A 13,280-nucleotide genomic window follows, 5' to 3' on the forward strand; every position below is an offset into this window, starting at 1 on the left:
AAGAGTATTAGAATATGGGGGAAAAATTTATTCATACATAATTACTCAAATCAATTCATTTTCTATTAAGGATCCATGTCGCTTCTAGGAAGGAACAGGAAATAATTTTTAATGGAGCTACCAACTATTATACATATGGCAGCAGAATAAAAAGAACTTCTGAATACTTCTAAGAAGCAGAGGAAAATCCTGACCATTCACCATGCATCAAAGGCCAAAAGGACTTTTGCTTTAAACCACTTGTACTTAACACACCACTTTTGAAACAAATACACAAGTTCTCTAAAATGGGGAGAACTGAGTGCAAATGGAGGAGAACACTGTAGGAATGTTCTACAAAACTGCAAATTCAAAATATTCTGCCAATCACCATTCATCTAGGCTAATGATCCTAAACAAGGAGTAAATTGTCTTTCTACATCCTGCTACAAAGCAGGGTCTTCTGTTTTGTACAGGAGCACCAAGCACTTTGCATCCCCAGTCACAACTCCTCCTTTTAAGTTTTGTGTGAAGCTACAACCCAGTCAGTCAAAACCGCATTTTACAACCTGTGTGACTTGGAGAGTGGCACAACTCAAGCTTACCTCAAATCCTCAGGCTCTTCTAAGACCTTGGGAGGAGAAGTGGACTGCTGAGACTCTGCATGGGGGTAGGGCTCCGAGCCCCACATCATGCGTGGCTCTGACAGCGGCACGCTGTGCTCCCTCGCAGAGCGAGCCATGTGCTCAAAGGACTCTGAGCCAGCTGCTGAGCCCTCCAGCTGCTCTCTTCTCATCAGTGGCTTGGGAGGCATGATTCCTGTGGCACAGTGAAGTTCAACAATTGAAACACATTTAACACTGGCAAAGAAACAGACCTCAATACAAACAAAGCCTGTCAGGAGGTACCAAGGAATGCTGTTCTCTCCCCTCCAATCTCCTTCCCTTTGAAACCAAATGTCTATTCCCTGCCAGCCGACCTCAGACTGACTAAATCACACTCAGCACTTGTATCCCATGTCCCAACAAAAGGAAAAAGCTGTCTGCTTTCACTATAATGGGAAGAACCAAGCCTGTGGACCTGTAAACTCATGGATGAAGATTGTGCTGTAACATCTGAATGGCAAAATTCAAGATGAGTGTACACACAGGCGGTTTTTTATACTCTATTATTCTAGCTTTTTCCTTTTGTACCATTTCAAAGAGATTTTGTAGTTTCCACTATCTCTGCTTAGCCTGCTATTTCCTCCATTCATTCCTTGCACTCACTGAGGATACCCTTTCCCTTGCTCTTTTAGTTGGGCAGGTATCTTCATTACATTACATGACAGACTTCTATTGTTTATGCCCAACAGCTTTCCTAACTGCAAATCAGATGGCCATTCCACAAATTAAAAAGGACTTTTTAGGGTCAAGAGTCTGAAACCACAAATTTATTAAGACACTGGAGCTGTTAATATGTAATGTAAAAATAGCAAAGTTTCATGGGATTTTTTAGGAAGCAAAGTAGTGCCAAATGTTAAGAGATAATGAAACACAAATGGTAAATACACTTTTTCTCAGTTCAACCTAACTCTTGCCAGCTTTCTGTCTGTAACAAAGAAAGGCTAATGCAGACATTCTCCATCATCTTAACTGTCACTCACATGCCTGCAGTGTGACAGCTGGGATTTTACTTTATAGCCAAAGGTATACATTCTCATAGGACTACAATTTTAGTCACATATACCTACAATCTATTTTGTCTCAAACAATAAAATAATGTAGATTTTTTTCTTAAAAACCCACCAATTCATGAAACAAAACGTGGTCAATGAAAGAATTCTAGCTCAAAATTAATAAGTTCAACAGCCAAAAAAGCATTTCCAGGTTTACCTGGATGAATAGGAGGCATATCCATGGCAGGTCTTCCTGACATCATGCGTGGGTCCATGTAGGATTGCATCATGAGCCAGCGGGGGTCGAAGCCCATGGAAGCCAAGTGCTGGGGATGAGGCTGCATGGGCTGGTAGAGGGGTCTGTGCTGGGGGGGTGGGACAGGGCCACTGGAAGGCTGGGAGGGAGCAGACTGTGGAAGGACACCTTGCTGCTGCTGCTGCCACTGCTGCTGTTTCATTTGCTCCTGCAGATGAAAAACCAGTGTTACAGTATAGGAGTGTGCTTCTTGTTGATGGAGTGACAAAACTGTGGAAGGGGCTAACAGCAGGCTTGTTAGCTAAAGGAGCCAGAAGAAACTGAGAAGTAAGAAGAAACTGATAAAGAGCTCTCTTTAAAGCTGTAACCAAGGAGACTGAGAGAAGAAAGATAAAAGAACTTTGCAGCTAGACGAAACATTTTTTAGAAAGTTAGTTAAGTCACTATAACTTCTCACCAATAGTATTATGTTGATTTATTGTAGCCAATAGTAAAGATAGAAAAAGCATAAACAATTAAAAAGTGTATAAAAGTCAACCATGTTCAATAATAAAGTGTTGCCAATTGAGACTGCTTGTAGTCTCTGCTTTGTGTTGTGACCACTTAAACAGCGACACAAAACTAGTTTTTGTCTTCTTCAAAAGGAAAGAAGCTTAGAAGTTCTTCTTTTTGATTAGGTGAAAAAGATATCTCATAGGCCTAAAGGACTTCACCTCAAACATAAGGACAGTTAATTGGACAGAGCCAAAAAGTCTTTCTTAGGCAACTGACTAGAAAAAGTGAACAAAAGAAACTAATCGTTTTTGTGAGGTGTTTTACTAAGAGCAAAGACATCCTACACTTAGCTTAGTTTTTCTCTGCTTCTTATTTTGCCTTTTATTAAACTTTTTTGTTTCCAACAATGCAACAGAAGCCATCCTGCTAATATCTATGCCTCCAAAAGTAGCTGAGCTATCTTAGGCCTCTGAGAGCTTATTAGACCTAGCTCAGGAGGCTCCTATAACATTACAGGACTTTTTGATAAGATGAAGACTTGAGCACAGCTCTAATAATCCTTGGGAACAGCAAGGACAATTATCTCCAGGACAGCAAGTATTGTGAAAGTTAATTGTGAACATGCATCAGGATGATGTAGGAGAAAAGGGAGAAAACCAGACTGGGCAACTTACAATAGCTACAGCTTAACTGGTGTGCAGCTGAGACACAGAACAACCCATACTTTGTGCATGTCATTAATGCAAAGTGCTCCTCAGACCACAGGAGGACCCAAGTTAAATATGTGTGTCACACCCTTTTAGGAAAAGCTGCAGAAATAATCAAGCATCAGACTTGAGGCTCCACAGGCAAGCCCAGGGCAATGCCAGTGTGGGCCAGTTTCAAAGCCTCTCCAGCCTTCTGCTCACTTCCAGACCTTAAAGTGACAAAAAGTGTTTCAGGCAGAGCAAGTCCTGCCAATATGATTTTCTAGAAGCTGGGAAGCAAAAATTCAGGATTTCTGAAACTCCTTTGGTCACTTTCTTCTTCAGAATGAAGCAGAACACAGCATTTTTTAAAAGTGCCTCCTTTTAATGAACTGCTTTGTTACCTGCTGCCTCTGAAATCTTGGTGGTAATGACTTCTGGAACTGCTTAGAATAGCCTGAGGAAACAGCAGGACGAGGTTGGGATCCTGAGTCTGGCTCATTCTCATGAGTCACCTGTGAAACCTCCTTCTCATTCCGACCACTGTCTTGGCGAGCAAAGACTGCTTGATCTTCTGAAAAAGAAACCAACAAAACCCCCACCTATGTGAGACAACAGTCTCACATCTCAATCTTAAAACTGACAATTTTACCAGAATATCAGCTAAAGAATGTTCTAAAATGCTTTTGTTTCAAGTCCACAGTTTCCAAAACCAGTAAAGGCACAAAAAGTCAAGGACAACCCCTCAAAACAGAAGAACTGCTGTTAAAACACCTCTGTCTTTTTAAACTCATTGGGATATCAACCACTGGCATTCAGGTTGCAGCTATTATGTGATTTAAGAAGTGTTGTACCAATGACACCATATTGCATTTGGATCAACTTTTTTTCATTAAGTAAGGTTTGGTTTTACAATCAATTTTATCCACTTAAATTTATATAACCTTACCAAGCACAGTCTGACAGTTTTCTCATGGCATTCAAATTTCAGTACAAAAAAGGCACCACATTTAAATAGGTGCCCTTTGTGTCTACCTCTCTAGGCTTGGTGAAAGAACAGAATAGCTGAAATAATTTGCACTGCTTTTTAAACAACATGGGTGGCTGACCCTTCTTTAGGAAGAGAAGAAAGCCTGCTTTTCTTTCTGTATTCCTCAAAGTCCAGCCTAAATCACAGAAGCCATTTTTCCCCTAATCTTTTGATGAGCTGGGCAAACAGGCTTAGCTCAAAGGACAGTTATCAGCTGTAACACGCCAAGAAAATAATTGGTCTAGATGCACTAGGTTAATTAGGTATGCAAATGAGACTTCTAGACAACAGCTATGCTCTGTGACTCAGCTTTAAGAAGGACAACTCCTACTTGTGTGCAAGCATACCTTTTTCTTCCTTGTTATTCTTGGTTTCACTTTCTTGTTTTTCTACCACAGGCGTTGCCACAGGTTCTACAGGCTCAGGAACCTCATGTGCTGGTTTCTCCTCTTCTTTCTCTTTTTCATTCTCCTTCTCTTCTTTCTCCACCTCTTTTTCTTTCTCTTTCTCCACTTCTTGTTCTTTTGCCTTCTCCAGTTTTTCTTTTTCTTCTTTTTCCTTTTCCTTCTCCTTTTCCCTCTCTTTCTCCTTTTCCTTCTCCCTCTCTTTTTCTCGCTCCCTCTCCCGCTCCCTCTCCTTTTCCCTCTCCCGTTCCCTCTCTCTCTCCCTTTCCCTCTCCCTCTCTCTCTCCCTTTCTTTCAGAGGGTCTTCCCGGGAGGGTTTTGTCACGCAGCCGAATTTCTCGTTTAACCGTTTGAGCTTTTCAGCACAAGCTGCTTTGCGCTGCTCTTCCATTCTCCTCTCTTCCTCCTCGCGCCGCTTACGGGCTCGCTCCACTGCGGCTGATATCTCTGACTGCTGCCTCCTCCTCTGCTTCCAGATTTCATCTTCATCTGGCACTGGTTTAGGGGGAAAGGGTCCCTGCCTTCCCATCTGCCGGTCAGGGGGAGGAGGGTGCTGCAGGAAGAAAATCAGTCTGGTTGTACACGTGTTACATAAGCAGCCAGCTGAAATACTACATTTTAACTATTTCTCAACACAGGTGATCTGCATGGCATCCTTTAAAAGCAGGACTTGGAAGAAGAAGCCAGCCCCCACCTTCCTGATCTGGTTCAGACTCTCACAACCTGGGCTCAGAAAGGAGAGGTAGAGAAGCACTTGGGCTCATGTCTGCTCTCCTCCCCACCACCATCGAGGCAAAGTGACAGCAAAGATAACAAACATGTTTTAGATTTGGTTAGAGGCTGCTCTGAATCTCAGACAGAAGTCCCTTTAAGGAGCCAAGAATTTCAAGGTAGCTCAGGATAAGAGAGATTTTAGTTCACATTTCATTTGGGACTCCATCTCCTCATCTGTGTTGGCAGCCATCCCTCCAGCACTGTTCCCCTGCTCCCGTCCTCTCCAGTTCCCAAGAGGGGCTGGATAACTGAAAGCTCCTGAAATTCTTCTGCATTTCATATGGCACTTACAAGATGGGGCAGCTTTACACAACTGCAGCATGGCTGTGTTGGGGTCCCATTCCTACCAGCCCCAGGCACTACAATCATTTTACTTGGTAAAGGAAAGTTTTATCATTATGTGAAGTATATTTTTACTTCTCTTAGTCTAAATCCCTCTACCACAGCTTTAAAGAATTTAACTCAAGGAAATGAGGACAATTTTAGTCTTTCTTACCGGTGGTAGAATAGATTTTGGAGGAAGAGCAGGGCCACCTCTTTCATGTATAGAAGGCTGTGGTGGACCTCGATCCTGTTGGATCAAGCACAGTACCAAGGTTAAACAAGCTTCTAACCACAGCCAAGCTGAAAAATTCTAGATTTACTCTTTTCTACTGCATTAAGATACTCCATCTAACAAGGCATCTGCATTCAACACAAATCTACACGTGAAACAAGGGCAAAAACATTTTCACTTTTATGTACTGAGAGCTGAACAATTTAAGTTCATGTTTCTGCACCATTTTTCCTTAGATTCAATGTAGCATCAAACCTTAAAGAACAGTGTGATCTTTAATACAGAGAGAAAGTGCAAGTAAAACTGCTCTCAGACTTCCCATCTTCATTATTACTGGTGTCAAGAGAAAATACTTCTGGGAAATTTTCAAAACCAACAGCAGCTTTTCCTGGGGGAGGGGAGGGGGGAAAATAGGGCTGTAGCAGGGATAAATTGAGGTGGATGGCAATATTCCTCTACTAGAGGAAACAAAAAATGGCTGAGTTGATGAATTCTACATGGTCTGTATAAAATCCATTAGTGTGAGAAGTGAACTCACATTACAGCTAAGCTGCACTGCACAAAGTGGACTGTGATACTAAAAAAACATCCCCACACCCATGAAAAATCTGTGGGCCATTTATCCACTGGAAAACCTGATAAACAGCAGAATGGCTTCATCCAGTTCCAGGGATGGACACACAGAGTATGGAGCCTGTCAGCTGAGCCCCAGTGCCTGATGAAGAGCTCTGCCCCCTCAGGGCTGTGGGGCAGGACACACTGCATAAAGCCAGGCTATTTTTGTGCTGCAACCAGAGGCAGCTAAGTTGTCTGAGCAGCACCTGATCAGTTAGCAGAGCTCAGATAATGCTTTCAGCAGCTAATGCCTTCCCTCATGTTCATAACCTTAATTGACCTGACAGTTTGGAAAGACACCTGAGTCGGAGCTCTCCTGACAAGGCTGCTGTCACAGGAGCTCAAGAGAAGAGCACACAAACCTGATCAAGCTGAGAGCTTTTGCTGTAAGACCCTTTGGCTGCTGCTGTGGAAACCTGGGTGGTAGACTTGGCATTTGTCTGTTCTTCAGTTTCCTTCTGGCCATCAGGACTCTGGGAATCTTTTGATGGTGTTTGTTCATCACTATGTGCAAAGAAATAAGAAAAACAGAATGCATACTCCACACACAGGTATTTGGTGATTTATCTCCTAGCCTCAGCATTTCTTAGTCAGGATAATTTCTACTCCACACCCAGCTGACTGGAGTCTGCAGGCAGTTATGCAATTGAATACAGCATTAAATTACTGGAATTAGTGCTACTGGAATGAGTATTTGCACTAATTTCATTAATCTTTCCAAAATCTAGTTAAGTGACATTTCCCATCTAATTGGCAGCACCAACTCACCCGCTTTCCTTCTCCTTCTGACTGCTTCCTTGCTCATCATCATCACTGAAATTCAACTGCTCAGTGTAATCCACTTCACTCTGAGCACCTGATGCATAAACAAAAGTTCAATTAACCTTTCAGAAACATTCAGCATACAAATAACAGCCCATTAATCTGATGTTCTTACCTGCCCAGCCTTCATCAGCCTCAGCATCCAGATTATCAAATTTATCAAGCTCTTTGAGTTCACTAGCACTGAGGATGGACGGGCGTTCAATAGGTTCTGAGCACCATGAGGGTGGGCCTCTTCCCCTTGGGCCTCTAAAAAATGACAGAAACAAAAGCCACTGTCACTACTTATCCACAAGAGACAGAGAAAAGGTCAGCTTGTATGATCATTATTTGAAATATACAGCAGTGTTGTTTCAAGCACAGTGAACTCTCATGCACTGTGTGTCTACCAGAATTCAAATAATTACCCTTCCATGTGCACAGCTATCCTACACTATGGAAAAACACACAGAAAAGTGGAAAATTAGTTTTATAGTGCATTAGAGCTAAACTTTAATTGGAAAGCATCAAAGTTGACAACCAGGAGTTGACTACTTTCACTGTAACAATGGAAAAGTCTTTTTATGGGCAAAATACTGGTTTAAGTTTCAAAGATGCTCCTGCAAGTGACTCCTGCTCTTCACAATCATAATCCCTGTAATATGCAGAATTGCCTCAAGTTTTCCAGCTGAGCTCTGAAACTCCAGACACCCCATGACACTGCTCCACACAACCAAAACTTGGGAGGCTGACCAGTGTCAGTTCTTATAAAGGGTATAATCACCATTGAGATACTCAGTGCAAATGATTTCTTTTTTGAAATTAAGTCACAGAGTTCATATCCAGACAGAAACCACAACCATTTTTAGGGTTCTTACCTGCTAGGCTCAGAATTAGGAAATCTTGTTGGACCTTGCATGGAGGGAGGATATGCCATTCTGGGATACTGATTAAACATCTAAAAGGGGATTAAAAACAGAAGCCACTCATTAAAAAGTATTACTGCATTAAGTACATTGAGACCATCAAAAGAAGTAATGGAAATAAAGTGAAACTCTCCACTCAAGTTTGCTTAATACCTCAAGTGGGTGACATCAGGTCCCCAAGGGGAAGCGCCTGAAGTGTTCATCAACCCCTGACAAGTTCAAACTCCATGAGCCACATCCTGTGCTGGCTTTCAGTCCTGCCCTTCCAGCAGAACTGATAACAATTCCATGGAGGGGACAGCAAGGGGCCTAAGAAAATCCCACTAGCCAAAACCCAATCCCTGCTGCTTAAAAAGGGTTCGTGCAACCATCACTCACATAAGGAGGCATCATTGCTCTGTACTGGGATGAGATGGGTGGCTGCTGCTGGCCATTCAGCTTGGGCTGAGGGACCTGGGGCAACCTCACATCCCTCTTGTCTCCTGCCTTCTGGCCATCATTCTGTTCTGCTGGTGTAGCACTGCCATCTTCTTGTCCCTTAGCTTCTTGATCTGTTGGAGAAGCAGGAGAGTTGTTCTTATTACCCCCATCCCTCCAATCAGTAGCATCTGCATGGACACAATCAGCACACAAAAAGCCAGAAATAGACTTTAAATTGCAGATTTCCAGCCAGGGATGGTGAGAACACGTTGTTCCCACGCAGCCCTTGGTGACACAGCAGATGCATGTTCCTATCTGCTACTGCAACAAGCACTGGCCACTCAAGAATCAACAGAAGCTGCTCCTGATCCTCTTCGGCCCTAGGTCCAGCTGTGTTCCTCAAGGGTCAGAGCTGAATTTATGGACTGCTCTAGTTGTCCCATTCTACCTTCCAAAACACAGTGCAATTTTGGAAGGATACTGATTATAGCACAAGAAAGAAAACAGATTCAGCTGTGCTAAGTGGGCCACTGTTGACTCAGTGTGAAGATGCTGTCAAGGCAAAGATCAAGGTTCCTAAGCAGCAAAGTCCTATAAGGAAATTCTCAAGCAGCTCAAAAAGAAAGGCAATGCACAGAATGTATCCAGATGAAGACAGGTATAGTCTGGTTTGCATCTCTGACTGATAAGAATGGAATGAAAGTGATAAGGGCTGTACTTCTGGTGTGAATGTCTACCTAACTGTCCAGGAAAAGTCAGGGATTGTAATGACTTATTTGTGCCAGGCACTCCATTCTTTAAGAAATTTCTACCTGCAGAGCACAGGTTAAAACAAAAAAATCCACCAGGGTAAACTTAGCAGCAGTGCTCAGATCAATGGAGACAAAAATTCAGAGACACACAGAGTAAATTATGTTCCTTTAGGGACACAAACCTTTAAGCAGAGTTAAACTCTGCTCCTAAGTATCCATTACAGTTCTTGCACTTATCTTTGCTGGGAAGCACAGCTGCTAAAGGGGGACTGACTACTTGCCAAGTTCATTTGGCTTTCTGCTGTCAGACAGGAAAGAAGGGCTTAATATAGCACGTACAGTGCTGACCAAAACTGTAACTGCCTGCAGGAGGCTGCACAGACACGTAGCTGCTCTCATTGGGGGCTGGCCCTTTTCCTGACAATTTCTTCTTTAGATCAAAATCAAGACAAGACATGAACAGGCACAAGGCCTTGGTCTGCAGGACCTGACAAACCAATCAAGGAAAACCAAGACCTGTAACAAGGAAAGGAGTTACAGACTCCTTTCTAAAGTGCCTATCACTGGCACGGGACAGCTCATCTAGTCCATCAAACCTCATCAAAACCAAACTTCTGAGGGAGAAAGGAACTTGGTTTTCCACTGGTAACAAGCACAGTCCCAAATACCTTCCCATTAAAGTGGTCTGGGGAAGAAATACACATTACTTTCCTGAGAGATGTAAAGTGTTACAGTTGTTTTCACCAGATCTAATCCCCCCCACTGCTGAAACAGACCCAGCTGGTCAGAGCACTGCATCCAGGAGCTGAAGATGCCTTTAAAGGCACAACCCACTCTTTTGGCATGCTGTAGACTGAACTTCCTCTTCAGGAATTTTCAGGCTCCACTCTTAGGAGTACAAACAACTTGAGGCCAGCCCTGATCACCATTTGTGTAATTAGTTAATTCCAGGAGAGTTCTTTAAAGAGGTATCCCACCTACTGTGACATTAGCAACTGAAGTAAGAAAATGCCAGTATTGTGCAACTAAAAATGCTCCTCAGAGCACAACTACAGTACTGAGTACCCTGGGAAAACGGGAAGTGATTAAATACACTTATTTTCCACACACCAGATACACAGAAAAGCAGAAAAAAAGCCCCAAATATCCACTTCTTCTGTTTAGGAGTGTGCTGATGGAAACAACATATTCCTCTATTTCTTTTGTACAGGGCACAAGCAGTAAGTTCCACACAAACCAATTTCACAACAATTTGTAGCTCACACTTACTCTGTGGTCGTAGGTTGGCTCCTGATCCATCTTCAGCTGCATCCTTATCCTTGCCTGACTTCTCCTGATCCCCAGCTGCCGGCAGACTGGGGAATTCTTGCTGGAAATAACTATTGATTGGAAGAGGTGGACCTGCACAGCAAGATATTCACAGAGTCACAACCTGCTGTAGTCAAAACACTTCAGAAAGCAACAGAAGCCTGATCATCCTTTAGGAGTGAACACATAAAGCTTTAAAATAAAAACCATGAAGTGTTAAGGCCACAGTCATTTACTGGCAATATAAAGGGTTCCAAAGTTGTTAAATTTACTGGACCAGCTATGACAGCTGCTGAGGCTGAGAAAAATCCAGAAATACTAGAGAGCAACAATGGACAATGGAACAAGACTTAGCCCTGGGAGTACCTGGAGTTCCTCAGCTCTGTAACACTTTTCCCCACTCCTTCCAGACAAAAATTTCCTTCTTTTCACTGTAAAACTATAGTCCACCCAAGAATGGGCAAGTGTGTAATTGCAAATCTATTAATAATTATTGTTCTAGTAAGCAATCTCCAGGACTTTAAAAGGCCACAGCTTTTACACTATGAAAAAAATATCAGAACAACATTCTTTGATTTCTAAAACCCTTGACATCATACTCAAGCCTGGAATTTAAGACTTCTGTTGCACATAGCATGGAAGCCACATATATAGGTTTTCCTTGTTAGAAGGTTCTGTTGGCATCTGCTTTGCATCACTTTCCTCCCCATACACACAATGTATAGTGACCTATTAGATCAGCAGCATTCCTGTGCCAAATCACCAATAACCTGAATGCAGATTTCCATTCCAACAGTGTGAATAACAGCCTGTTCCTGTACCTGTCTCTGCTACTGACCACCTTAAAGGATGTGGTACATGGATTGTGGGAGAGGGCAAACTCACAAACAAGGATCTGAATATATGGGGTCCAAAACCTCCCAATCCTGACTACTGACTTTTTTAACAACTGCAAGAACTTCTGTTCTCTCCAGTCTCTGACAGAATCATTCACAAGGATAAAATGCAGGGATGTCAGTGGGCTTTCATTTGGTTGGGTTTTTTAAAGAGTTAAACACAGGAGAAATTCCTTACTCTGTGCTGTGTAAAGGCATGTCAGCAAATACCAGTATTTATCCCTGTGCCTACAAATTTCCTTAAACTCTTTCAATTTTCATTCTGACTTCACATACTACAGACCACATTAATTTGTTTTTCTTAAAGGACACTGGACTGTAGCTGTTCCCAAGCAGCTACATGCAGTGACTTACTCAAGGGGAAAGAAAAGCAGTCCCACTGACCAGATGACCTGCCAGGCAAGGGAGCCCCTTCTGAGATCCTGTGGCATGCAACATTCATGAGTTTTATCAATCTGGAAAAATGCTTCCTGCTCAAGCCTACCCAGTGAGCAACATTTTAATGGCAAAGTAACAAAACCAGAGATCTCTTTGACTGTGTTTAAGCTAGAAACCTGAAAAAGCCAGACTGGCAACCAGCAGTTCAGAAAGAAGTTAAAAGATATTTTGGTAGCAATTTACTCCAAATTTTAGCTGAAGCATGGGCTGAAAAATACACACTGCTGTTACATTTTACAAGTCTTTCCCCTCTCCATGGCCACCAAGAGGATCAGAGCAAGGTTGAGCCCTGCCTCACTCAAGTTTTACAAGAGCACGAGGCTGAGTGAGTGCTGGAAAGCAGCAAGGTCTGAGAGCCAAGTGCAGCTCAGGAGAGCAGGAGCACAACAGGTGGAGCCTGGGTTTCAAACCCAGGACAGCAAGCAGCTGCTGCCAATTCACAACCAGTGCTGCTTCCTGAAAGCCTGAAACTGCAAACCCAGTGCTGCATTAATTGAATGAAATGAGGGTGCCATCTGGGCTTGGCACACGAGCTGCCATGGTAACTATGAAATAATTAGCTAAATGCATTTGGAAGCTACTGAGCCCAATCACTATTTCCTGTGTCATGGAGATGATCTTATCAGCTTCTGCAGGAAGGCTGCTATGCAGATCACTTTGCATCAGTGCTCATTCTTGGTTTTTAATTGCACAGAAATCCTATAAAAGCTCAAAGGAGAAAAGTTTCTATATTTGACAGAAGAGCACTGAACATTAAGCAGCAAGAAATGGAGTATTTAGAATTGTCACTTCTAATTCTCAGTGCAAAATATCATTATATATATGATGTTAATGAACTCCATATAATATGTAAGAAATTACCTCCATGCTATTAATATTTTATTATTTGAAGAACTCAATTCTTCAGCTGGAAAGCCTAAACTCCATTTTATAGACACAGAAAGCTCACGAGTCTCAAACTTAAGGAATCAACACATTGCAGGTTATTTATCATAATGGGGACAGAGGAATTTAAAGTAACCTCTCACTCTACAAGCATTTTAAAAGAAGATTTAGTTCTGAACTTACATCTGTAATAAAAACACTCAAGCTGAGAGTCACACTGATGGAAACAATTTTCCATCCTTTCATCTAATTATATTAAATAACCCTCAAAACACACCTTTAATGTTTTTTCCCAGAAAGAAAACTACTTTAACACTATGACTTTAATACTAAAATACACCTTCAATGTTTTTCCCAGAAAGAAAACTACTTAAACACTATCACTTTGATACTAAAATAACC

General features: G+C 42.3%; 1 protein-coding gene across 13 annotated transcripts in view; it reads right to left on the reverse strand.

Moving 5' to 3' along the window:
• Positions 1 to 13,280, reverse strand: part of PRRC2C (proline rich coiled-coil 2C) — a 69,985-nt gene that overhangs the window by 35,423 nt on the left and 21,282 nt on the right. For 12 of the 13 annotated variants that reach the window (XM_077181937.1, XM_054638186.2, XM_077181941.1 and 9 more), the window contains exons 5-15: positions 10,621 to 10,752; positions 8,558 to 8,730; positions 8,132 to 8,211; positions 7,390 to 7,523; positions 7,221 to 7,308; positions 6,815 to 6,956; positions 5,778 to 5,852; positions 4,451 to 5,060; positions 3,478 to 3,647; positions 1,854 to 2,100; positions 585 to 798 (exon numbers count right to left, since the gene is read on the reverse strand). In XM_077181937.1, coding sequence (XP_077038052.1) covers positions 585 to 798; positions 1,854 to 2,100; positions 3,478 to 3,647; positions 4,451 to 5,060; positions 5,778 to 5,852; positions 6,815 to 6,956; positions 7,221 to 7,308; positions 7,390 to 7,523; positions 8,132 to 8,211; positions 8,558 to 8,730; positions 10,621 to 10,752 — 2,065 coding nt within the window. The remainder of the gene's footprint in view (positions 1 to 584; positions 799 to 1,853; positions 2,101 to 3,477; positions 3,648 to 4,450; positions 5,061 to 5,777; positions 5,853 to 6,814; positions 6,957 to 7,220; positions 7,309 to 7,389; positions 7,524 to 8,131; positions 8,212 to 8,557; positions 8,731 to 10,620; positions 10,753 to 13,280) is intronic. The other variant, XM_077181935.1, reaches the window with a different exon arrangement.

Source organism: Agelaius phoeniceus, chromosome 8 (genome assembly GCF_051311805.1).
Source record: "Agelaius phoeniceus isolate bAgePho1 chromosome 8, bAgePho1.hap1, whole genome shotgun sequence".
Lineage (NCBI taxonomy): Eukaryota > Metazoa > Chordata > Aves > Passeriformes > Icteridae > Agelaius > Agelaius phoeniceus.